We start from the raw sequence: 26,315 nt of genomic DNA on the forward strand, positions 1-26,315 counted from the left end.
TCTTAAATGTGCATCAACTGCACAGCAGCATCACAACATTAATTCGAAATAGCATCTTATTATTCAATGTCCGTTCCGGATCGCTACGTTCATTACGCGCCATCACAGAATAAATCACGGGTGCTTACGTGCTGCAGGTGCGTACGACCACACGAAACACGCTCTCGAGTTCAGCTAAGCAACTGACCACGGGCACAAGCAACGGCAAGCTTCCGGTACTTCAGTTCCGAGTAGGAACATAAATTATCAAATCCATTCGGGAACGCGAATGCAGATGCTAAGACCGGCCCGACCCGACCGACTTAGGTTTGAAGCGTAATGAATAATGTAGACACTAAATCGAACCATAATTCATCCACTTCGGAGAATGATTTTTGCCGGTGTATGGCGAACCCAATCAAAGCTCGTTAAAGCTGACGTACTTCACTCAGCTTCATTACGTGCAACAAAACACACCATGCGCTGGCGAAGCAAATGGTGCACCGGTGGAGAGTTTAACGATGAATGGGTTAATTTGGCTAGCAAACTGGCTCACGTTACACGGTGGCAATAATAAGAACTGGTGCTGCGTTAAATAAAGCAAACCCCGTTTGCAAGCTGTTGCAAACTTTGTAAACTCAATTCACGCGAGCGGTGCACGGTGCATGCAATTAGCAGTTACACAGCTTTGCGTAATGGGAGCACTTTTCACTTCGTTACTACGCGCTGACGCGTCATTTTGCATCCATCGATTGCAATGGGGCGTAGCTAGGGGAAGACGCGAGAATGGTTGGAAAGTTGACGATAGTAATGGGTAAGTATATTAAAAACTTTTAGCAAAAGTTTACTCCTAGCCACCAGACTGTGTAGCAGACGACGACGACGACGAAGGAGAATGCTTATTTTAACCAGCATGAACTGCAACTGCACCGGAAGAACACGATGTGCAGGCTGCACAGAGTCTAGTGGTCAACCGTTCTTGGGTGTCGTTCAGTTTTACTTCCTCTGCTTTACTTGCTTCATGCTTGCTGTTGTGTTTTTATTTCTGAGGGCAGTTAGTACTATAAAATGTGGATTATTCAAATGTAGGCTTTAAAATTGCTCATGCTTATTGTAGAATTTTGAGCAAAAGGGCGCTCATGCAGTTCAATAATCACATTTAGTATTCTCCTTTCCAGTAACCATCAATGCATAGAAATCAGTTTAAAAAGGTCACAAAAATTGATGCTTTTTAGTTCTTAAAACTACCGACAGCAATAAGCCTTTAATAGGATTGAGCTCTCCCGGTGCCAAGTTTCCGGAATGCATCTCCCATTTATATGAGATATTCAATCAAACAAAGGCGAGCAGGGGAAAAAATCCACACATTCCACAATAAAACACCATCCAGTCATCCCGGTTGCGCATTTAATTTGATGTTTGTACAACTCGAGCTCAGCTCCACTGCTGACGGAAGGCGGAATGTAAGATACGCACACGCATTCGCATGCTCGCGAAAAAAGAAAGAACGAGCTTCACATACCACTTCACTCAGAAGCTAAAGCTCTTGAAACATTGTGCCATAAAGATGCGCTTCACTCCCGGCTGCATTGCAACATTGCACAATGGCAAGCACGAAGTGCACTTACACGCCCGTGGCATTTCCTTCGCAGTGCACGGGCCCAACAGTCGCACGAATAAAAGCTCGCAACATAATCTCTCACAGACGTTCGCCCGAGCATGGGGAGTCGAGTGTTATTGCCCGAAGAAAAACTATCTCTCAGCACAGGACACCCCAGCTGTATCGCCCATCGCCCGAGGAAAAGGACGAGCGGCCGTATGTGTTTCGTGATACGTTTCCTTGTCTCGTTTACAACTCGTATCAACGTGCGAATCAGTAACGTCATAAATATACGCCACACAGCCTTTGCAATCTTGTTTTGCAATGGTGTGCTGAACGGTAGTAGCAAATATTCTCCTGGGGGGTAAATTTTTGAAACAAAAACTGTGTACGAAACGGCTCAGCATGCAGGATGCCAACTGCTTTCGAACCGGTGGCTCACATATGGTGCGTGAGTGTTTTCCCTCTTTTTTCCCGTTTGATCGCTCGACTGAAGTGAAAGTTTACGGGATAATTTTCACATTCTTTTTTATTTTTTTTACGGAGTTCCAGGAAAGCTTTCTCTCGTGTATAGAAAACACATACCAACGTTTCTCGGTTGGTATTGGATCGATTGTCAGTGTGAAGGATTCTCAGGGCGGTGGATAATTGTTATCTTGAAAGCTTCGTTAATTTTCACTTTCATTCCGTTCAGGTGTGACGCAAGTGAACGAGAGAAGTATTTTGCTTCTCGAGGGACTTGAAGTGAGCAGCCCAGCTGGTATTGTTAGTAGGGGCTGAAGAGTACATTGAATTTCACGGATTCGCAATCATCACACGTAAATGACGTTCATGACGCCTCTGATTGATATTAATATTATCAAATTTGGGATTGAAAAATTAAATGTGGTTTAAAACCGCGAAACATAGTACGTTTTGCTGCTAAGAAAATCAGACAGAGTAAAATCGTCAAATTAATAAGAATTTCAAGTAAAAAAGCAGTGAAATATGTTTTAAAACAACGCCATAAAACAGCTTAAATAATTAAAAATTTTATATTTCCTACATGACGGCTTGACAGCGGCATGACGGTAATAATTAACTTTTTTCAAAATGAAAATTAAAATTTGATCTACATGAGTTCAAATATTAACAGTAATATGGACGGTGGTGGATGTGATAGTCGTCGAACACGACAGGACCGGGGTTCAAATCTCATTTGGGTCATTCCACTATAGTGAGGACTGGCTATCCAACTATGCGGTAACAAGAAGTCTAGTAAGCAAGAAATGACAGGCATGTCCTAAGATATCGTTAGGCCAAGAAAGAAGAAGATGGAAGAATATCTTAATTATCTTTCAAGAATACAGAACGAAACCCAAATTCAGTTGCAGTAGATGGAGAAGATTTAATTTATAATTCATATGGGTATTCTTGGTATAATTGATATTCATTTCGCCTTGCAAAACTTTATACAATTTGCCTTAGTTTTTGTACCGTCCCAAGGCAAGTTATGCACCATCCAAAAATTGTGGATTCTTTATTAAGCTTCATTTACATAACAATGCCAAAATCGAGCTATGAAAACATCGCATCACTTTCATAACAATAAAACTGAAAAAAGTACAAGTATCGTTGGGCTGCTTCTGCCAGATCGACGAGTTCGACGCATAACCACAACCAAACCGAAGTCCTCTGCCAAAGAGCCACTTGGCTAGCTCGTAATTAACATTTCCTTTTATTAGTGGTTCGTTTTGGGGTGTAACCATAAGAAAACGATGATTTAACGGTGTTCCACTCATGTACAACCAATGCGAAAACAGTCTCCCAAAACCTTAAAGCGTAAACGATAGCTGTTAGCCGCAATAGGTCCAGCGTGAAGCGTTATGCACCACTATAGACAGGCAAAAAGTAAAGGATGTGGTCATGGTGGTTTTCACAACGATGCGACCAACCAACACCATAAGAAAGAAACCCTACGTGAACGTTAGCCCAGGCCCGAGCCAGTCTCGGTGATTAGGTATTTCGAAAGCTTTCTCTCTTCAAAACTTCCTATTCAAAACGATCTTCAGAAGGAAACGGGGTCCCCTCGACGGGAAAAAGCGGTTAGCAGGTGGCAGGCTACACAATGAAGAAATATGTCACAAAGAAAGTGCCATCGCCACTTCTCCACCGGCTAAGGATTGAAACCCCTTTTTTGTCGTCGATGACAGGGATTCAAATATTCCTACGACTGGAATGTCATCTTCCATTGTCCTCAACGCAACACTTTTCCCCATCAATGTCACGACAAATTCACCGAACCGCCAGCGATGCTGGTGCTTTCCGTAGTGTTGCATTTGGCTGTAATAATGGAGTGATAAAAAATTGCCCACCGACAGTGCTTCGTACGGTGTGCTAACGGCAGACAGTGGAATAGCGTGTGTTTTCAGTCTGTTTCTAGGACATAATGGGCAAAAACCAGGGACCGGTGGCGTGTGTCTTATACCCACACCCAGGATTGAGCACCCTGGAGTAATGATTCGTGTAGCTGCCCTGGGTTCGGTTCTTCCTGGGGTCTCGAAAGATGGGATTGACTCTGTTCCTGCTTATGCAAATTTTATATGCGGGAAAAGCGAAACCCTCCACTGGCAGAGCAGCAAACCTTGTCCGCTACGATGCGAACCAAGTTGGAATTGGTTTACTTGACTGGCTTCAGCTGCTTACTTCTACGGTCATGTTGAGTAAAGGGTTCAGACACCCGTACCGAATGTAACAGAAAGCTTGATGCTCGCTCGTAGCTCTCGGTAAAATGGGAGTATTTCATTTGGTGTCCATTTCTTACATTCTTGCATTCGCCCAAAGGAGGACTTCAATGTCAGATGCAAAAGCTCACGGCTATTGCTACTGCTTCCGGTGCAATTGCGACGGGTGCCCATCCGGAAGCGCTCTCTAACCCTTTTTTGTGTGTGTGAGTACAGGCTTATATCCCATCGCACTGTTGGTTCCATTGACTTACTTCTTCGGTATAAATCTTTCCCTTTGTCAGGAAATTGTGAGGAGTGAAAAAAAGGTAGCAAAGGAAGTGACGCAAGCGAGAGTACTGTCCCAGGGAAAGGGGAACCAGAATTGGTAAATTAAAGTGAAAAACATTACTCCTTTTTTTTAGCCCATTTTCATCCGAATCGTACGCAGATGGTATCGAAACGTGGTTATAGTAAATGGAATACAAAATCGCAGGTGCAACAGTGAGCAGGACTCGATGTGCAACATGCGGCAGTAGGACAGCGCGTTATTTATTTCCATTCCAATTTCAGTTTTTATTTATTCGCCATTCTAGCCAGCTTCTGTGTGTGTGTTTTTGTTGCTGCTGTTGTGTGTATTTTTCATGCGCTGCACCATGATGTATTTCAGCACAAATAAAATATACAAAACAAATACAATTATTCAAATAAAACTGAACGAATGGACAAACACAAGGGTAGCAGGTCGCACCTGAGAGGTAGAAAAAAAAAAACAATTCCAATCGGTGTGATTATGATCGGCCAAGCACCGCTGGCTATTAAATGTAGCTTTCGTTGAAAAATCCATCAACAAACTTGCTAGTTTGCAGACAAGTTTTCTCTTCGCTTCCACAGTATATTTAACTTCATCCATAGTCTTCCACCTTTCCAGGCCGGCCTGTTACACATTTTGTGCAGTGAAATGTCCGAGAAGGCAACGCAAATGTCAGCAACACGGGGTGTACGAGTGCCCACAGTTTCCCGGTCTCGAATGGCATGGGACAAAACTTTTCCCAGCGCTTGTCTCCCAGCCAACCGAAGCGGGAGATTTTTCTGTTGAGAAATTCTGTTTCCAAACGGTGTATAAAATGGAATTAAACTACAAGTCTGTATGCGGACGGGTGGATGCAAAACCCATTTCCACCATTTCCCACAAGCCTGCCCAACCCCGCTCTGGTTGACTCGTAAAATGTGTCACAAGCACGATTTGTTCCTGTTTTAGCGTTGCTTCTGCTGCCAATGGTAACAGTAGTAGATTAAATGTAATTTCACCATCTTGAAGTGAAAACCGTTGCAAGGCAAGGAAACGTGCAAACGGAAAATCTTATCGCATTATCCTCGAACCGCACAAGCAACTGCTCGCGAGATGTTTCGCGAGACAGATAAAAAAGATACGGATAGAGAGATAGAAAGAGCGAGAGAGAGAGAGAGAGAGGATCTCTCCTGTTGCAAAAGTCCATCGTAATATTGCAATTTGACTAGCGTAAGCCGGTTCTCGAGCGGCCGCGACCGGTTCGGCGACTCTAACTTTGATGAGAAGATTACGTGCGTCGTTATTTCGTTCGTTCGTACCGTGTGCACTTCCCGCGGATGTGGCATCGAGATTCTGGCGAGCTTTACATTTTACATTTATTTCGCATCGTCCAACTCAACCGTCTACGATGAAACGGCCGGACACGAGGGAAACCGTCTCAGTCTAATTGCTTCTTTTGCCTACCTGGACATTTTTAAATTTGTGCGAACAGATGACACCGTTGAACAAACATTTGACCGTGTTCCAGCAGCGGGATGTATCGAACACACCCTCGGTTGTGTTGTTGATGTTCAGGTTGTTCAGCGGTTCCAGCTCTTCCTGGGCTGTTTGGGTGCAAAAAAAGAAAGCAGAGAGACAGGAATGTAAATATTAATTAATGAAATTTACCTACATATCAGATTTGGCGAAAATAAACCATCATTGAATTGGAGTTTTATACGTGGGATTCCTTTGGGAGAATCCTATTTTTGATAATTTTACTCTAATACGTAAAGAATATTTATTTTATGCCGACTGAAGAGGTGCTTAGTCTTTATAGAGAGAATTCATCTATTTGTTTGTTGTAAATTGAGCTACATATCATTTCTATCTACCAAAATTGTACTCAAATCATTCGAATATAATGCCATATAAACAGATTTAAATGTTTCATGAGCTCGGGGTTAATCTTTAAGCGCTAACACCTTCTGCTCTGTCCCACTGTAACTACTAATGATGTTCCGTCTAATTGCACGGGACCAATTGTGAGATGAGCTCCCGTAATCGCAATCCGATCGTGTCGGACCCGAATCATTTAACGTTCGACCCCGGCCCACCTTGACGCATCTCCCAATTAGAGTAATTGGCATTTAATTGCCGTGTAAACCCGGCTAATGTGGTTTTCTTTTCAAACAGATGCAAGTCAAACGCAGCTCAAGTTGCCCTTTTCGCCGCAATCAACTACACACTTACGAATACGATTCCAGAATTACACACCAGTTCCCTATTCGTTTCTCTTGCTCGCTCTCGATCTCTCTCTATCTCTCGTTGATTTTAACTGATAATTACACATCGAGAAACGGGTTGGCAACCTCACACCCGACACGTGAAGTTCCGCATCACCGGATCCGAAATTGTAATTGAATCGTACGAAACACCAGCACAAACACTAGCCGCTGCCGCCAATGGGGCCGGTATGTTCCGGTTGGGTTTAATTGTCCTGAATGGACTGTTAGATCGTTACGACCCCTTTACGGCACACAGTGCATTGATTGCTAATGCCGCTAAAGTGTAGGTAAGTAATGGCAGGAATGCAAATATTCTTATCCAAATAGCCCAAAGAGACCACCCTTATCGACCCAAAATCCGTACACGAGCATCCAACAAACCCATTGGCAGCGTTTAGCGTTCAACAGGTGTTTGTGGTGTCCGGCACTCAAACGCCGTGCGAGTGAGTGCAGCGCAAAACCCAACCGCGGGGGTTCGGCCGGGAGCGGAACCATGGCCATTTCGACCCTCTTAAGTACTGCTTACCAGCGCCGCAACAATCACTAATCGCACCCTTAAGCTATTCAGCATCGATTTGCCTTTGGACCGGAATGGTTGGAACCTCTTTCTTTTCTTGCCACGATCATTCGATAAAAGAACTTCTCGAGCGTTTCTTGCGGGCACCATTCAAGAAAGCAAATGGACGCAAAGCTCAAGTGGAAAATCACTTACGGGAGATGAATTTTCTGTGAGATGGTACGGTGCGAGCAAGATTCTGCAGATATTCCGTGCTGCCCTGACTTTCGTAAGGGTTGTCTGTGGGTGGATGTTTTATGCTTCTTGTTTTTTTTGCTCTACAAGCTTTTCCAATTTTGACTTGCCACGCCTAACGGCTTTAGGGGCGTTTGAAGTTATCCAAAGCTGAACAGTCAATTACCGGGGTAAGGTAGGATCTGTTCGAGCTTTCAACCCAGATCAGAAGAGGAAAATAAGTTAGGGTGTATTTCTATACTTTTAGCAACATACGGGCGCACAAGCTTCAAAGTGGCCAATCAATGTTGAATATTTTAAAGATTGAAAATGACATGTTTTAGTTGCATCGATAAAAGTCATCATCCATTAAGAAGATTAGAGTTAAATCCTTCACAAGCTGTCCAAGCTGTCCAAGTGTTTAACTTAAACGAAAATATGAAATCTTAATTGCGTCATATGGTTTATCATTTTATGCAAGCTTTTAAACTCGTTATTGGTTTCGTAAATACGCGAGCTTTCAATAATTCAAATCTCCTTCCCGACATTATGACACACACTTAGAGTAACGACCGGAACTGCTACAAACCTGCTTGCCTCGCCCGTTCGACGTTCCAGTAAATCGGAAGTATTCGTCCAGAAATCATTTATTGAAGCATCTGCCTTCTAGCACGCTGGTATCTGCATCATGGCTCGCTCTATCTATCGAACGATTCCCTCGATTCCGTACAGTACGGCCAAGACAGTAGCAGCACCACAGTGAAATGGGATGCCCGAGGCCGTTTTGGTAAGGTACATAAACATCATATTTCATAACTGCAGCCGTTCTTCTCTTGTTGCTGCTGGTGCTGCTGGTGCTGCTGCTGGAAGGCTTATCATGGTTGATTTCTCCCGACTTCTTCGATGGATGGTACAAGCCTTAAAGAGATTTCCAACATTCATGCGGTTTGTGTCGAATGCTTCGAGTAAGTCCATTCACCATAACAAAGGCCTACGATGAACGTACACCGGCGTAATGGCAACAAGAAATCGTTTACGACCGAACAATATCATGCAAGCATAATGCCGGTGCAGGGTGTACCCGTCGAAATGATGCTCCATTAGGCTCCCGGCATGTACGGTAATGGGGGATGGACTTTAGAATGCCTGCGGCCCATCGGCAAAGGATTTTCGACGACGACCCCATGAAGCGATTACTGTGCCGGGATCGTTCATAACCCACCCACCGAACCAATGCTTGCCCCGATAAACGTTCGAATTATTTTGGTGCGAGGCTCACAGTAATGCAGCGTTTACAGCTATTTTCGATGCTTATGGCGGGTGTCAGAATAACTTTGTTCGCAAACTCTCGCTTTCTCTCTCTCTCTCTCGCTCTCACTCGCTGTTATTATTTTCCTCCGAACGCGTGCGAGCATGGTGGAAATTGATAAAAAAAAAAACAGTTTGCAAACTCAATTATTTTGCTGGTGATTGTTGTTACTGTTGCTCAAGCAACGGGGAAGGTCATGTGACCAGGGTAAAGAGTTACCGCTCGAATACAATCACCAACAACGGTGATAAAGAGCTTTCATTATCAGTGTACCAAAGGGCAAGGGCTTTCACCCCAACAAGCTGTCAAGCGAAAGAAAGGAAAGTTTAGCCAAACTTTATCCACCGCTTCTTTCAAGATTCCGCTGTCCGAAGGGTGTCTATAATGCGATCCCATCCGTGCGTTGTTACTAGCGGGGATCGAAGTTTTCTTTCCCACAAAAACTCAGTTTGTCATATGTGGTGACAAAGTGCTTAGAAGTTTGCTGATCATCGGCAAATGGGAATTTGGGAGAAAGTTTGGTGCTCTTTTCTCGCTTCACCACATCCTTGCTTTGACAATGAACAGACAGTTTTTGTGTATTTATATTTTGCTCCAGGAGACACGTTTGATGAGCATCAACAGTAAAAGTTGTTGTCTGACTTATTGGAAGGTCAGTCAAACATGAAGGGAACATGATGCAGGTGTTTCCTAGGTTCCGATAACGATAATCGGAGCGATTGCTTTAAAGATTGTTTATGTTGATAATCGGCGATCGAAATATTAATTTTAAGATCTTTTTACCTCAGAAATTGGTAGTCTTAACCATGGAAAGCAAACAACCTTGTTACAGGGTTGAAGGTGTCTCGATTCGTTGCTCTCTGTTCGATGATGTGGCTCTGCACACAAATACACGTCAGCGAATCGCCCAAACCATTGACACACGACAGTTCAATTCGGTATCTGAAATGCGTTTCGGTTCAGCAGAAGTGGCCGCACGGGAGTGTAGGGAATAAACAAAGGCAAACATGAGCATGATTACATTTGCTTGCGCTATTTGCCTTCGGGGCGAGCGTCGGTCTGTTTTCGAAATGCGATTCCTTTGTACGGCGATGGGCAATACAGTCAGTAAGAAAAATAGCGGGGGAGAAAACCCCCACACTGTGTGGGAAAGTTGCTTGCCAGTTACTTCAAAGAAACGAGATCTTTATGCTGCACACTCCGCTCACCACCGTCTTCCGAGGCCACCACAACGGGGGAACAGTATCGAAACGGAATAAAAGCAAGCAGTGTGTTTGATGCATTCGAAGAAACGCTCGAATCGTTAATGGTTCGAAATAAACCATCCGGCCATTCGGGGCTCCGACGTTTTGCTGCTAGCGTACGCTTCACTGTACAGTTCAAACACTGTGCAGTCTTGTCAATATCTCCATCAGCTCACCGTAACAGTGTCACAGATCTTCAATAGCAAATTGGTTTCGCTGTCACGGTGGTCCGGTCCAAGAGGTGAATTCAATTACGGGAAACTTTCCACAGTGAAGTTCTTGCAGCCAACACGTGTTGCATGAAAAAAACATCTGACACTGAGGAACATCGTTGTCTAATGACTGGTCGGGATACTTTCGTCTCGGTTCGCAACCGGAACATTCAATTCATGTGCTGCTGGTCCCAGGAAACGAATAGGAAACAGTTGTGTTGTGTGTTTCAGTGGTCCGAGAGGAATTCTGTACAAAAGGGTCAGTCTCCGCCATGCATTTTTGTCGAAAGTGTCGGATGTCGAGCAATGCGAAGAACAATTTAATAATGTATCACCCCTAACATTGTGTCATGCATTGCAAATTGAGCAACCAGTTTGTCTGGTACTATGCATACAACAACGATTTAACACCAACCGAACAAGGATGTTACAAGTTTTCAACAAGGGTTACGAATTTTCCACACCGTTGCGTGTTTGACCTAACTCGGCACTTTGGGCGTAATGGCGAGATGCATCCGGAAAATTCAAAATCATGGTACGGTTCATTTGGGTTTTAGTTTTGAAATTAACACTTACCGAACCACAGATTGAAATGGTATTTAACGTATGAAAAATAGTTTCTAAGAAGGTTTTAGTTCTGGTCAAAATTCTTGCTCATTTTGACATGCCCACTGTGCTGTAGTATGACAGTGAATATTCATTCAGCAGCATCGTTCGATTTCAGCGTTAGACATCACAGGGCACCGGACGGAAAAAAGTCTTTAACGGAAGACCCAAACAGTAACGCAAACAATGATTAAATGAACTTCCGGGAAAAAGTAAATCTCTATATCAAAAGGTGTGTTATGGTTTGATAGCTTTCCCCGACGTGTTGGCTCTTGGGCGCTAAAGCGTACCCGGTAAGATCCGGTGCTAACAACTTACCACCCAGATCCCGATTTGGGCGGGGAAGCAATTTCGAGCAGGGGTTCCTGAAAATTTCCACAATAAAAGGAAAACGAGCAAGCCTTTACCCTTTCGATTCACGACATCTAAAGCTCTCGCTGTGGTTGCCTGGTAGCACCAATTTACTGTTTATGAATACTTTACATCGTGTGCGCGTGTGAGCATGTGCGGCTTCGGATAGTTTAATCTCGATTTGCATATTGCCTCTCGGGTTCACGCCGAAAAGCGATGGCGGATGGTTCAAAGCTAAACTGATTTAAAACTAGCAAACTACAAAAATCAGTTGCTAATTGCAGCCAGCCAGCACACTTACGCCGGCAGACAACGACCTTGCGGCCCATTCCAACCGGTGCCAGATGGTTTATTATTAATTAATGTAATATGAATTTTTAATTAATGCCACAGCACGAACCGACGCCAGCGAATATGCACGATGACTAGCAGCTCGACAGGACGCTTCGTACCTGGGTCCTGGGGATAATGATGCGTCGCTAGCGTGTACTCCCTAAAACACAGGTTGCTTCCTTTCCCGGGCAAAGTGGGATAAAAATGAGACAGCAGTATCTAGGATCAGGCGCAATGAACCCATACGATCTGTGTCCTTCGGGACGAGCTGCCCCACATCGAATCGTTGCTAACAGCGACGGCACTCCAAGCCACTCGAGCGCTCCGGTGTGGAGTGTTGCTTGTTCACCGAAAAATGAGGACGAAATTGTTATCCTTCCAAGCGATAATTCCATCGCATTCAATTAGGCTACAGCTATGATTAATACAATTTGATAATGATTTCCCTGGCGGGGCTGACGAGCCGAGGGATTTGGCGAGGAAAAATTTTTCTTAACGAACACAAAATTCGTCAAATTTTGACTCCCGTGGGAAACTTGCTTCTTCCTTGTGATGGAAAGCGAAAAATGAAGAGAGAAACAAAAAAACACAGAAAAGAAATTGTATCTTCCTTTCGGTACGAACATCTACGCCCAATCGCGTGATTAAACGTTTCCATATCTATCCATCTAGTACCTACCTGCGCCGCTGTAGATCTGGAAGCTTTTCTTCCGTATTGATGGCGTACCGGAGTAGTTGGAGGTGGTATCGTCCAGGTTAAACGCTGTTACACCGGCCTGTGAGGAAAAAGGTGGGGAAAACAGCGCCATGTTAGTGATTCGTTTTGGGAGTAAAACAAAAACATGCTTAGCTGTTGCAGATTAATAACTTTTCAAGGAACCACGAAATTACTCGGCGACTGTAGTCTCAGTGGCGCACCAGGCTCTCCGCAACGGAACGGTTGCCCCCGAGAGAAGTAAAGGAATTGCAAAAGTCGACCTGTTTAAGGTTTAGTTTTTTTCCCAGCTTCTGTCCAAGCCGAGACCATGGCACAACAAAATCAACACAAACTAATCTCGCAAACTCATTCAACGTTGCTGGATAATACAAACGTTTGGTAAGCGTTCCAGCCATGGCTCACAGGACAGCCATGCAACGCCGACGGAGACATCGTTAAATGTTTCATAAATCACACCCAAAGTTAATCCAACGGGCCAAATTGAGTTGGCGAATAATTTCCAGCAAACGGTCAGCCTTGGTCCTTGGTGCAATGATCGCGCTTGACCTTGGGGAATGGTCGACGAATGGGACCATCGTTGAATCGTTAATATTTTGTTAAGGGCTTGCTTTATGAGGCTTCAATGATAGGCGTTTATGTTTTGAAGATGATGAAGATGTTGCCAGTTCTCGGGCTGACCCAGCTGTATTAATTTAATCGATAATTTAAGTAAAGTGTTTTTTCACAGGTTTACTTAAATATCGTTCACTGGAGAGTGAGCTTTAGAGATTTTATATTATTCATCCGGTTCGATGGTTTCGAAGGCGTGTCATAGAAAGTCATAGAAAGACCTGAGATCAAATCCCATCCAGACCGTCACCCCACAGCATGGATTGACTTGATTGAATATTTCTAGAGTGGATCATTGATAGAACTTTACTAGGAGATTTAGTGGACGTTTGTAGGGCTCTTGCTGAAAATTGCAATCATCTGCATATTTTTTCGGGTCTTTGGCAGAACTCTATCAAACTGCCGGAATGCTGATTTATATCTCACAAACTTATACTCTCTGTAGACAAAGTACACCCCAATATTTTATCATATGATTGCAATATTCTATTAGCTATTTCAAACATTCTTCTTAGTAGTTCAACAATTTCCTAGAGTTCAATTTTGTATCGAAACTTTAGAAATGAATCCAAACTCTGTAATTAATATAAAAAAGCACGGCACAAATGTCTATTTGTGAAGCAGCTTTACACAATATTAATTGCTTTTAGTTTAAAGCTTTACACAATATTAATTGCTTTTAGTTTAAATATTAAGCTTTTAGTTTTAAAGCCCTAAAGAAAATATTCTAATAACAAAAAATCAAAATGAATTCGATAAATGATGAATAATTTAGCTAAAATCGTTCTCGCTGGAGAAATTCTTTTTTGTAAATTTGTAAATGGTGTTTATTGGAATCATTTAAATCTGTTGTGTTTAATTGTAAAAAGATGTACTTCAATGTGACAGCTTACCAGCATAACAAAAAAAAACTATTTCCTACAAATTACCATCCATTATTTTCTTTCTCTCTCTCTCTCTCTCTCTCTCTCTCTCTCTCTCTGGACAAATACCTCACCAATGTGCCGGGTGGCTGTGAATGTGTTTGAATACAAACGAAGGGCAAAAAATAAACCAACAACCCCCCACCGTGTCGGCAGCACTAGAGATAAACCCATTCATCACCCTGATGCTGATCCTTGTTAACAGCGTCAGCAACGTGCTTATCATCATTATCACATCGTCTGAGCCTTAGGTTTGCTGTTTGCTTTCTTTCCTTTACCTCATCTTCCGGTATGGAGAAAATGAGGTACATAACAACAACTACACAAAAAAAACACATCCTGTGCAAGCACACGTCCGCAAAAGTCTCCATCCCCCAGACAAGGCAAGGTGTGCATGTGTATGGGAGGGGGGGTTGCATTTGCATTCGTGCACCGTACCGACCGAATTGTCGGAAAGGAAAGATGCCGTTGGCTCTATCGCCACTCAACAGACTCGTTAGCAACAGTCTAAAGTTTGCGCGAGCGAGTGAGTCGGGATAGGCAAATAAAAACTGCACATTTCCGAAATGTTCAGTGCATTTTCCATTCAGCTTTCGCTCTCGTTCACGAGACGCACTTATCGCCCGAGGAATGCAGCTCGTTCGTAGCGGCGCTTCTTTACGGGGAGCTAGTTAAAATTTGTTCCACCATTCGCATCGTGGTTTTGTTTTCTTCCTTCTTCTCTTTTTTTGTGGCGTTTTTTTCTTGCTTGCCTTCTTGCTTCATACGTGGAAATGTGTGTACCGGAAGCTGAATGGAAGCTTTTGCGGAACGAGATTTACAGAGCACAGATCCATGGCACCATAAAATTGCATCTCTAGGTGCTCCTTTAGGGATGAACCTTGCTGGTTATTTTTTTCTGTGTGGTAGATGTTGCTAAGAAAACACTTCAACATTACCACGAGCGGCAGAAATATTTCAACTAAACTATGCATTATGATTTTACAAGCATTTTTGCAACGAAGATGGAAATTCAATCTTTTTTCAAAAAAGCATTCGGAACAGATCGATTTCACACTCACGGCAAAAAGAGTATTCCGTCGATTGTTTAATAGTGATTTGAGTTTACGAATTGAGTCGTTTTTAATAATTTATTTTAAAATAAATTTAAACACATAAAATAAGGGAATATCAGCCTTAAAAACGCTTACAATATTTAACCGTTTAAAGCTGTTTATATATCCCATCATCAAAAGCGAGTTGAAATTATATTTTTCTGTAATTATTTCATACCATTTCACCCACAAACCAACAAGGTCTCGGTAAGCGATGATCAAACGTAATTAAACGCTACACAACCAAACCATTCCTTTTGCGATACTGCGACAATGCACGATAACTCACGCTACAGCTCAGCAAAGCCATACCCTTTTTCAGCCATTGTTTCATAGTTGAAAAGTTTAATTATAATTTTGACACGGTCCAACGGTGGAAGGAGTGACTCTGGACTGGAAAATTTAATTACCCTTAATTACCTCAGATTTCGACGACAGTAAAAGGCGCCTCTTTTTTCATCGCCCTGCTGGCTTTCGTAAAGATGCAGCGACATTTAGCTGTCCAGGGCAAACTGCTGAATGCAATAAAAACCTTTAATTACCATATTTTTAATGCGTAAGCGTTTCCCAAAAGCCGACAAACACCCACCGAGTAAGTGTCGATGATAGCCGGTGTGTTTTCCGAAATCGCTTCTGTCCGTGTCATAAAATAGTAAATTGTCTCTGCGCGAACCGAAGTGGTTGGATAAATACGATCAAACAACAACGACCACAATTGAACAGTAAAACTTTGTTGGGGGAGTCTTCCGGAGCACACGGGAATGTTCGTAAACAAGCGGGTTTTGGGCGGAGCGTTACTCGTTCCCCCGGCGCACCTTCTTAGCGTGTTTTCCGATCGAAATAACCCCCCGAAAGTAGCTCTGTAAACAACACTCAATGTGAATTGTAAGTGAGTGACTTTTATTGCTCCACTTCTACAGCTCAGTGCTCAATTTTCTACGTCACTTCCTATTTGATTTGAGGCTCGTTGTACAGCGTCGGAAAACAAGCCGAAAAACGCTCAAAACTCCTTGATGCCGCCCCACGTGACGGGATGCAAACGTCTGAAAGACGATAAAGTAACAGCTCTTTGCGGCAGTCGACATCGAGTGCGGTGACACAAAAAATAACGCAAGGCATGGTTTATGAACCTGTCCGCGGAAAGCATCCGATGGACAAAATGGTGGGTCCCCGACGGAAAGGGAGGGCAGCAAGATTATAAATGATGGGCCGTGGGATTATAAAAATAGCTGCCACAAAACGGAGTGCCATGCGTTGGCGGCGGCCTCACTTTACGACCTGACTTACCGGAATTGTTGCTTACATCGGGCCACTTCAAGCGTGCAAAAGCGATTTTGAATGAAAACCGGTGACACCACCGCGAGGTAAGCGTTCAGAGGCCAGCCAGCACAAAAGCCCTTTTCTTTGATTTGACCAGCAAAGCGATCGGCCCCATCGCTTACAGTTTTGCTCTGGAAAGCTTGTGCCGGTAAGCCTCCGTGAAACTTTGAAACAAAAAAAGGCAGCATCAAACACAAAGAATGGAACGTACATGGACAAGGTACCAATTCATACGACGGTAAACCCGTGAAAGACACCTGTGTACAAACATATCCTCATTGGGAAGGTGCGCACGATGGGACAAAGGCTACTCGCGCTGAGAGCAGGAGCCAGCATGTGAAGCTTCCACAATGGGAGCTGCTTTTAATGCTTGGCTTGTACTTTTATGTTCTCGACTTGCACCGTCAAACACAAAATGCTCCCTTGAACGATCCGATTGTCCTGGCAACGGGATCCGATCTCGGCTTTATGCTGTGCTGCGGGCATAAGAACCATCCCACACACGCACACAGCCCAGGTGCACAATCTCGCTTGTGTGTGACAAAAGCGGATACTTCGTCGCATCGCCCAGCGAGATACGGTGGGGACAACGACGGCGAGTACACGCGGAGGTTTTCACCTTAACACGCTTTATCGCTTCGCGTGCATAAAACAATTACTTGCCTTAAACGCTTTGCACCACAGTCATAAACGAACACAAACACTCACACACACTCGCGTACCCACAACGAATAAAGACACCTTTTTCCCGAAACGGCTGACACCCAAAGCGGACAGTAAGGCGAGCGATGGGAAGCGGATTCCAATCTCCTGTTTGGCGTACGGCCTTTGTCGGTTGCATCGTTCCGTAATCGCTCCACGTTGCTAGTCGTCGGCAAGGAAACAAACAAAAGCACAGCACAGCACAGGTTGTCATGGGCACCGTTTTCAACCTGCTCCGCTTCATGTGTGTCGTCGCGTCGGGGAAGTGTCGTCTGATCGCACAGTTTACTTTGGTAAGTGAGTGCCCGTTCCCGTGCATCCGTGCAGAGATGGGTTGAACGTTGATACGGCAGCATGAAGCTTCTGCCGGGTGCCGGTTACTCTGGAAGCTCTAATAGCTGCAGAATAGTTTACCCTTGACAAAAACCAACAGAGTTGAAAGGAATTTCTTTGATACGCGTACTCGTTTACACCGCACCCAGGCGTATGTGTGTGTGTGTTCTTCTGGGAAAAAGAAGTGATTAGATTCTAAAGCTCAAGTGATCCGCTGAAGTGTTCCGGTTTTAATTCTTCTGGTTAGCGTAAACGCGCTGGCTTTTAACCATTTTTTTTTTTAACCAAATTTAACCATTATTCGCGATTTCTTACGGTTGATGTATTTTCTAGCCTAAAGATCAAGAACTCTACTTAATTCTTCTTCTTTAGCTCTATACAGGTCTTCCTGGTCTTATGACTTTCCCAACTTACCCGTAGCTCGAATCCGAATTCTGTGTTCAATTTCAACGCTCATACAATTCAAGGACTTGATTACAAACCAAGCAATAAACCTTGAAAAGGTTTAAAAAATAAACAATAAAACATGAAAAGAAGTCACAAAAATCATTATCGATCCTAGCAAAGCTGTACCATGTCAATAATATTCAATGTTAAGCAGCTGTTCAATATAATAATTTGTCACATAAGACTACAAAATTCGTCTGTAAAATAAGCTTCAAAATCCACAAACGTCAAACTAGGACTTTTTCTTGACTTATGTGATTTTTTTTAAATTCATGACATGCGTCAAATTCAATCTTTTCATATATCTCACAATATCCGCAATTCAACACATCAACATATTTAAGACATTCCTTTCTTCTGTTCCAACGAATCTGGTGATAATATCTCATTTTCTATTTCCAAATAAATGGTTCGTACTTAAAAAAAATCATTCCCACAAATATATCTATTTATACACGGCTTGTCTGTTAAACGAAAACAGCGCCACACACAACTATCTCTTTCCGCTTCAGATCACAAGCCAAAGCCAGCGAAAGCTATCCAGCGCATCCTATCATCGGCATGGCATCGTTTACATTTTATTAAATTTGAATACGAAACAGGAACAAGCTAGCAGGATGCTGTGGGCGCTTGGTTTGTCAACGTTACGTCAACCAATACAAGCCTTCGCGCGCCTTTCTACTTGACATTCCGGTGACAACGTTCCGTTTCGTGCGAGCCGGCAGAAGTGAATGAAATCAAAGGTAACAACCGAAACGGTATCAATCTGGATCCGGGAACGTGTGGAAATATTCTACGCACGATTGCATCACCGATTTCCGTACGTTTCGCATTCGTAATTTTGCGTCGTACGTTGACTCGGGCATGCTAACGGTGGTGATAGACCGTTCCATTCGAACGTGAAAGCTTCTTTTCCCTGCTGCGGAAGGAAAAGTTTCATCACGGCCGATTGATCATCGGCAGAAATTCTCATTCCAATTGAAATTCCCCCTCCGAAGGCATGCCCATTCGTTCTGCTGTTGTTGTTGTTGATGATGATGATGATGACGGGCCGCAGCGTTGAGAGGCCATCTATTATGAAGAACTTCTTATCGCTGCTTTTATTTTAATTAACAATCTTTTTCATGAAGCATGAGCCCTGCCGAATAAGTGAAGCTTGCGATATAGGAAGAGTAAACTTTGCCCTTTTTCAGCACCACAAACCAATCATAAGCTTCATCAACTGGACACTCAATCTTCATCCTGCCAGGTGTGCAACTGCGTATCGCGTTGGCTTGCTTTATGCGGTCTCTGTTTGTAAAAATTGTAAGTCAGCGACCACAAACAGTCTGACACACACACACACATAAATCATACTTTGTTATTGTTTGTTTACTGTGCGATGTGCTTTGTGCTGCGGGAATTGCCAGGATAAGAGCTTCGCTATTGGGAACCGACTTCCATGTCACCTTCCCTAAACAAACACCAATCCTCTTCCGGTGCACTGCAAAAAGTGCCAGCTCCAAAGCGGAACGGAACTGCCCAACGCAAATACACACAGCAGAACGAATAAAACATACACAAACACGGCAAACGCAAAAATAACACTACTTACCGCGATGAGACTGCTGCTTATCGACTCCTGTCCCCGGACGTTCGATTTGAAGTGTTCGATGACCTCCCACTTCGGTTTCTTCGGTGAGCTGTTTTCGTGGATGGTCATGGAATGTGCCGGTGAGGCGGACTCCAGTTCGAGCGTAACGCTCGATGTGGTCTGTTCGGTGGGCTGCTGGCGAAGCGATGAGCAGCGGCGTGCAAATTTGTTCTTGCGCAACGATGCAAAGTCCTGCGTGGTGCCGAGGGATGTGCGTTTGGGAGTTTTAACGTTTCCGGACGGGAAAAAAGAATAAACAAGAGACAGACAGAGAGAGAAAAGAGAAAGAAAGAAGAAAATTGAGGAACAACGTGAGTGTGCCGGGTAGGTACAAATTGGTGAGTATGGTGTAAATGTGTAGACGGTAGAGGGCAGGGAAGTGTTGGTGGGAGTGCCTCCCTTCCCGTGTGTTACACAAGCTACACATAAAAAATCCAGGAGACGAGCTTCACCAGGGAATCCTAGTAGCGGGCATGAAGCCATACCGCAAGTGACGAGCTGAAAGCTTTTTAATACTCACCAGTTTGCCATCGTTGCTGCTTTTCTGCTTGATGCGTAGGGAAAACCGTTTGCTCCAGTCACGGTTCTGGTTCTCGGTTGAAAAGGAACGCAGCAGCGGTAGTGGGGACGTCATGTTGGAAGTAGAATGTCCGAAACTTAGGTCCACTTACGGGAAATGTTCTGAAATGATGAAATGCGAACAAACGGCATGAATAACAATGTTCGAACTTATTTCGTATGATTTTATTTTTCTCTTGAAAATGGACATTTTTTTATTCTTCTTAGTGGAAAATTAACAGCTTGATTTGTATAAAAAAAAAATTTTCTAATTAATTTATAGTCTAGTCAAAAAAGGCTAGTAGTAGTTATAGGCTAGTCAAAAAAAAAACACATGTTCCAAATGGAGGCGCCTGGTTGTTTATTTATTTATTACTACGGTTTGATGCTCAGTGGAGGCGCTTAGTTGTTGACTGAAAAATATGATTTGCACATTACTTGAATGAAAATAAAATAACAGCAAAAGCTTTGCAATGCACAAATCAAGCTCATTTGAAAAAAACAATAATATTGAAATATTACAAGGCACAAGGCAAATTTCTTTAAAAAACAGAAACATATTAGTCTATACATTGATGCACCTGACGGTACTAAGAGTCAGTTGATTTCCACTCATTGAAGTGTAAATTAATTAACATTGATACGAATAATTTACTTCATCTAACGAATAATGAGTCTAGTCCCGACTTGTCCACAAATACTCTCAGAAGTCACATGCCACATTATACCGCAGTAAAATATGTTAATCAATTCATTAGATGCATTATGCGAAATGCAACGAAATTAATATTGAAATTTCTTGTGCAAGATAAAACGTTTGCTTCCTGCTATTGCTCATTTGCATTATTCCTGACCATAACCCTTCATAGTTTAGTTATAGAAAAGACTAACACTCCCGAAGGCCCCAAATGGATTGCAAGTTAGCTCAAAGAAACAGTCAAATCGAATGACAACAGGCTCACGGCTATTTTCCCTAGCAAACCTAACCCCACCCACCGGTACCGGTGCGCATCACCCAGCTATGATTTGATTTCATGAGCCACGCCATCACCTGCCACCTGTTCGACACCATTACGAAAGCACGCAATGTGTATTCGATCTCCTTATCAACGCCACCGTACAACTTAGCACTTCATCGAAAACTTCCTCCGGGCACCGCAAAAGCGACTAGTCAAATAAACGTAATTCTTCGTCACACGGCAAGACGAAGACGTGAACCATCAGGCGCTGCGGCAAAGCCGATCGACGACGGACGCGCTATGATGGCACATTGGGAGTTGTTGATTTTGTCTCTCATCTGGAATCGAAATTCGTCACGGGAATGCAGGCACATGACAGTAACAATAATAGAACCGCCTTGTCTAATTGATTTCGGTTCGTTTCATCAACCATTTGGAGCTGCTTCGCAGTGGAAAGCAGAAACTGCATTGGTGGATTGGTAGTAAGCAAGTGCCAGCGAAAGCTTGGGTAAATATTTGTTTCTGGCAGCTTATCTCATAGCCGAGCCTCGACTATTCGGGAGAATTTGCTCCACAAGGTTCATTATTTTATCGTCTTGGTAAAGTTTGATTGTTTGCCGGGGCCGGAGTGTTGTCTTGCGTTGTTTGCTTACGACTGGACGACTCAATTACTATTTTTCCCTTGATTAAAGTTTCCTACAGTAGCAAATTACTGTAAGATGAACTAAAAATGTTGGTTAAATTAAAATGTTTGATAATTTATGGAAGTATTTTATTTTCCATTTTTACTTCAAATATTTGACGAGTAAAATCCTCCACTCAATCAATTGTTGTACTTATTCTGTAATGATTTATTAATATCCAGTACTGAGCACGTGCTAACTAGACGAACCAGCATGAATTCAATTATGTTTCGTTAATACTATTTTTCCTCAATTATTTCAGTTGCAGTTTTCCAGGTAATGATTTATTTAAATTATTCCTCCAGCGCAATCATCAGCTGATGCTGTAATGATTCGAAAAATATTCATCGTTTTGGAAAATCAAAACCATGACTGCGGCAGGCATTACGTAGCCGTTCTTAATTATGATAATTTAATGCTGCCAGACACTTCTCATTATTCATGCGGGTTGCGAAATTCTGTGGTATTTCTACCACTAATACTAATGTCAACGATTTATTTCATTAGCACGCTTTTAAACAATAAGCTAGATTTTAAAGATAAGCTGCATTTAATTCAGATTTTGTTGGGCAATAAAAGCCACATTATGTACTTGATTTTCAAAAGCTTTTCGTAAAAATAAGCAACAGCAAAAGAAACTACGATACATTTGTGGTTTTCCGGTGTGGAAAAATTAAATGAACCACCTTGATGAAGAGGCTTCGTAGAGCGGATAAAAAAAACTCTGCCAACTTTTCTCCTATCCCATATCGCAACGGCGTTTGTTTGGCAGGTAGAAGTCCCAGTTTCGCCCTTCATAAGCAGCCAGAAGAGCCAGGACGCCATTGGTGGAATTTGTTTATCAACTTGGGACTCGCTTTTGTTTGACTTTCGGTTTGAACCGCAACCGCCGGCAAGAGGATTTCGTGTCCGCGAATCACAAAACCGCTCGTTGGTGGCCGCTTTGTGGTCGCGTAAATATTAGCTAGATCGCGAGTCGATGGAACCAATTGTGGTTTCACCTTCACCACCGTACCATCAGATACCCACGCTATCAATTGGAACGCTGGTCGAACAATGGATAGCAAACGAAATAAAATAGAAATTGGAGCAAAAAACAAAACAGCCCAATCCTACCACCCACTTCATCCCGCTGAGGTATTTGTGAGCCTTAGCAAAGGAAACCATTTTGTGCCTGTGAGCCTTCAGGGAACGTATGTGTTGCGTGTTCAGCCTAGCGAGTGTGTGAGTCAAACTGTAAATAAAAACTACACACAGACGCGCTGACTTTGACAGTCAATCAGCAATAAACTGTGTCTGATGAGTTTTTCTCCCATCCTTTCGGTCGATTGATCATCTTCCCGTTCACTCGGGTATCGGTCGGCTTGCTTCCCACTTACTTTCCCAATACGCACATAAAAATCTTGTAAAGCAATCGTCTGTTCGATGGGATGGGATTTTCGATTATCTTGCGATGAAAAAAAAAACCATCACGTGGAAAAGAGCAGATTGTTATCATACATGGCAGCAGCGAGCGAAAGTTCGCTTCATGAGAAAACGCTCAACAGCTCGAAAAAGACTTCTCGAGAGCCATCTTGAGCAGCCGCTTTTATCCGATAGCTTTTATGCATTCACTTCTGTAAAGCCATCAGCCCCAAAACCGGAACATTTGAGCCCGGTGAACACGCCGTTCACCAGTGTTGTGAGTTGTAATCTGACAGCCGTACACACAACACATCACGGCACTGTACCCGTTGGTGGGTTAAGGTGATTGATGCGCAAAAAGGAAGCTCTTTAAATGGCACAATCCATGGTGTATGGAGAGGAAAAAATGTGTTTGCTTTGGTTTAATATTTATATGCGTTAATGCCTTCAAAAAGCCCTTTGCCGGATGGATTTTTCAGAAAGCAACAACAAAAATTGTAATGCATTTTACTCTAAAGAAAAATGTTCTGTTTTTGTTTGATCTATTCATTAAAAAGGGGCAAACAAATCTGTTTTCTTTTCTTTTTTCAACAAACAATTAAGGGGCCCGTTGGACCCTTCCAGTACAATTGTAAGCTCTAATTAAAAACAAACAGCAAACAGCACAGTCATTAGTGTGGGATCGATTCGTAAAAGTTGAGCATGAAATGGAAACCCCTAAATTGTAACTGCTGACCGGACAACTTTTTACTAAAGTTTTTGCTACCACCAAATCGCGACACCGTTAGCAGATGGGTTCGTTACGATCACACGGTTTTAACTGCTCCCCGTTAAAAAGGGAACCCGAAAATCGCACGACAAATTGTATTTATTGTACACTAATGAGCGACAGAGGGTGAGCACACGCAAACTTTCCGTAACGCACCGGAACCGGACAGTTTGAAAAATCAATCACCATTTGTCAACCAGGTCGTCCCGTGCGGGGTCTCGCGCTCCGATCGCCAAGGGGTGCAAAAATTAAAACAGCACTAAAGTAAAACAAACAAAAAAAGAACCCACCAAATAACTTCAAACATATTTATTGATGGATGATTGTTTTTCCGCTTTGCATGCTGTCCCTTACTTTTTCGGGTTATTTTGATTCCTACCTTCGCCAAGATAGAGAGAGAGGGCGAGCGAGCGCTGTGTTTTTTTTATTGTCACTTCCGTCCGCATTTTGTCATTCGACCGGACCGAAATTGATGGATGCTTTACGATGACCATCGACGAAAAATAATTTGATTTCCGTTTGCTGCCCTTCACGTTGTGTTCCACCCTTTTTCCTGGTTGGTATCCCGGTATCCTGTTTCCCGAACCGAGCTGATGAAATTAAGCGTAAATTGAAGCATGAAACAGTAACATACGCTGCTATCGCTCGGTTGAAATCAATCGAATGGAAATGACGCATTTCGTGGCAGGCGTAGCAATGCGTGAGCCAGCTAATTTTCAATCGATCATTATTATGCCCGAACGACCAGTTGCACAACCATGTTGGTAGTAGCGATAGCTCAATTAACGAAACTTAGCCCTAATGATGAAGATTCGCTGATGGGTACTAACTTAAAACACGGACTGTCGTATCGCACACATGGCGCGATCCTAGGTTTCGGATATCCCATCAATCTTGTGATCGAGTTGAAATGAGGTGTAAGAGCAGCAACTGTCACATGCGCGTGTTGCGACACATGGACATACTCTCAGTCTTCCCGATGGTTCGGATTATCACCAGTGGCGCATTGATCGACGATGGTTTCATTTATCTTCGCATGATTAATGAGCACGCATCGAGCTTTTGGTGCTCATTAATAAACTGCTTCCCAATTTTGTGGTGCGGATGGGTATATTGTTACCCGTTGACATCCGACACTGGGGCTGGATTTTAATCTTATTACGCTGGTAGGAAACAGGCAACATCAATTAAAGAACTTTGTAACACTTTCCACGCGCAATTTGCGGGAAACTCAATTTCGGATTATTACACATATGGCACTTTGGAAAGGTGGAAGTTTGTTCACCGGGAATAAAATAAGAAAAAATGTACTGATAAAAGACTGTTTGTATTTTTCAAAAATATTTAACTTGAAACATAAGTGTAGAGTATCACATTTTAATTCAGCTATTTTAAGAGGTGGAAAAGGCCTCTATAGGGGGTATAAGTAAGCTTGTACCTCTTGACTTAAACTGACTGCCGTTACACCTGTGTAAGATTAAAGTAATTTTGCTAGTGCGAGCAAATTTACGACACTGTTTTCTCTGGACTTAAAATTACTAAATCAGTTGGCAGAAGCTCGTCTACGTTCCATAAATGCCAGAAGGCAATTTCTGCCAACATATTCCATCGTGGATGCCTTCCCGATCATACCTTCGCTGTGCCTTTGTCTCTCTCACTCTCTCTCTTTTTCTCTCTCTCTCTCTCGCTCTCTTCTGCTGGCTCAGGTTATTGGAATTTGGTTCATTTTCAGTCAATTTTCAAACGGCTCACCACCGCCCTTACCACTCTTCAGATTCCGCGATCTCTTTGGGTATCTCGGGTATCTGCAGTTTTACTAACACTGCCACCGGGCAGCTGCGGTTCACCGGCTAAAGTCAATTTATTATCTCTCTTCTCAGATTAAATCATTGCCGGAAGATGAAACGCTGCAATAGAAGCAGTCAAACATCTGCTGTACGGTACGCCACGTTCCCACGCCCCACAGAGCCGAACGGACCATTGCCAGCGTCTTCCATTCCTTTATCACTGCTGATCTTCTGTTGAGCGCTGAAATGTGGTTGGCAGAAACAAAATGGACAATCCCGCCTCAGGTTCAGGATCCTTCTACCGGCCACCCACCCGAAACAATGCATAACAAAAGATTCACAAAGCGTGCCTCATGAATAAAACATGTGTAGGAATGCAAAAACAAAACACAGCAAAACTACACATAAAAACCCAAACTCGATGTAGTGGGGTTTTGTACATGGTTCTCGTGTGCAGGTTTTGCCCGTTCTGTTCAACCTTACGGTGTGACCGGAAGGTATCGCCCGGGACGGTCCGGACATTGCTGCCGGGCGTTTGCTGCTTAACCTTTCATGTTTCCGGTATTCCATCGGTGTTCGCCTGGCGTATTGTCATATTGAACGACAATGGTCAAAGTGCTCACACGGGCAGTAGACTCTCACCGGTATGGCGGGATGGTTGAAAGAGATTAAAAACTACAAAGCGTCAAATAGTTGCTGGCTGACAAAAAACGGGAAAGCTTCAGATAATTACGATTAAACTTGTGAGCAG

At 43.2% G+C, this 26,315-nt stretch overlaps 1 protein-coding gene across 3 annotated transcripts in view; it reads right to left on the reverse strand.

Annotated features, from left to right (window-relative positions):
• The window catches only part of LOC118505859 (adenylate cyclase type 6), a 73,329-nt gene that overhangs the window by 19,536 nt on the left and 27,478 nt on the right, over positions 1–26,315 (reverse strand). For 2 of the 3 annotated variants that reach the window (XM_036042240.1, XM_036042239.1), the window contains exons 3-6: positions 19,925–20,085; positions 19,366–19,596; positions 12,305–12,401; positions 6,038–6,177 (exon numbers count right to left, since the gene is read on the reverse strand). In XM_036042240.1, coding sequence (XP_035898133.1) covers positions 6,038–6,177; positions 12,305–12,401; positions 19,366–19,596; positions 19,925–20,038 — 582 coding nt within the window. In that variant the 5' untranslated portion in view covers positions 20,039–20,085. The remainder of the gene's footprint in view (positions 1–6,037; positions 6,178–12,304; positions 12,402–19,365; positions 19,597–19,924; positions 20,086–26,315) is intronic. The other variant, XM_036042241.1, reaches the window with a different exon arrangement.

Source organism: Anopheles stephensi, chromosome 2, assembly GCF_013141755.1.
Source record: "Anopheles stephensi strain Indian chromosome 2, UCI_ANSTEP_V1.0, whole genome shotgun sequence".
Lineage (NCBI taxonomy): Eukaryota > Metazoa > Arthropoda > Insecta > Diptera > Culicidae > Anopheles > Anopheles stephensi.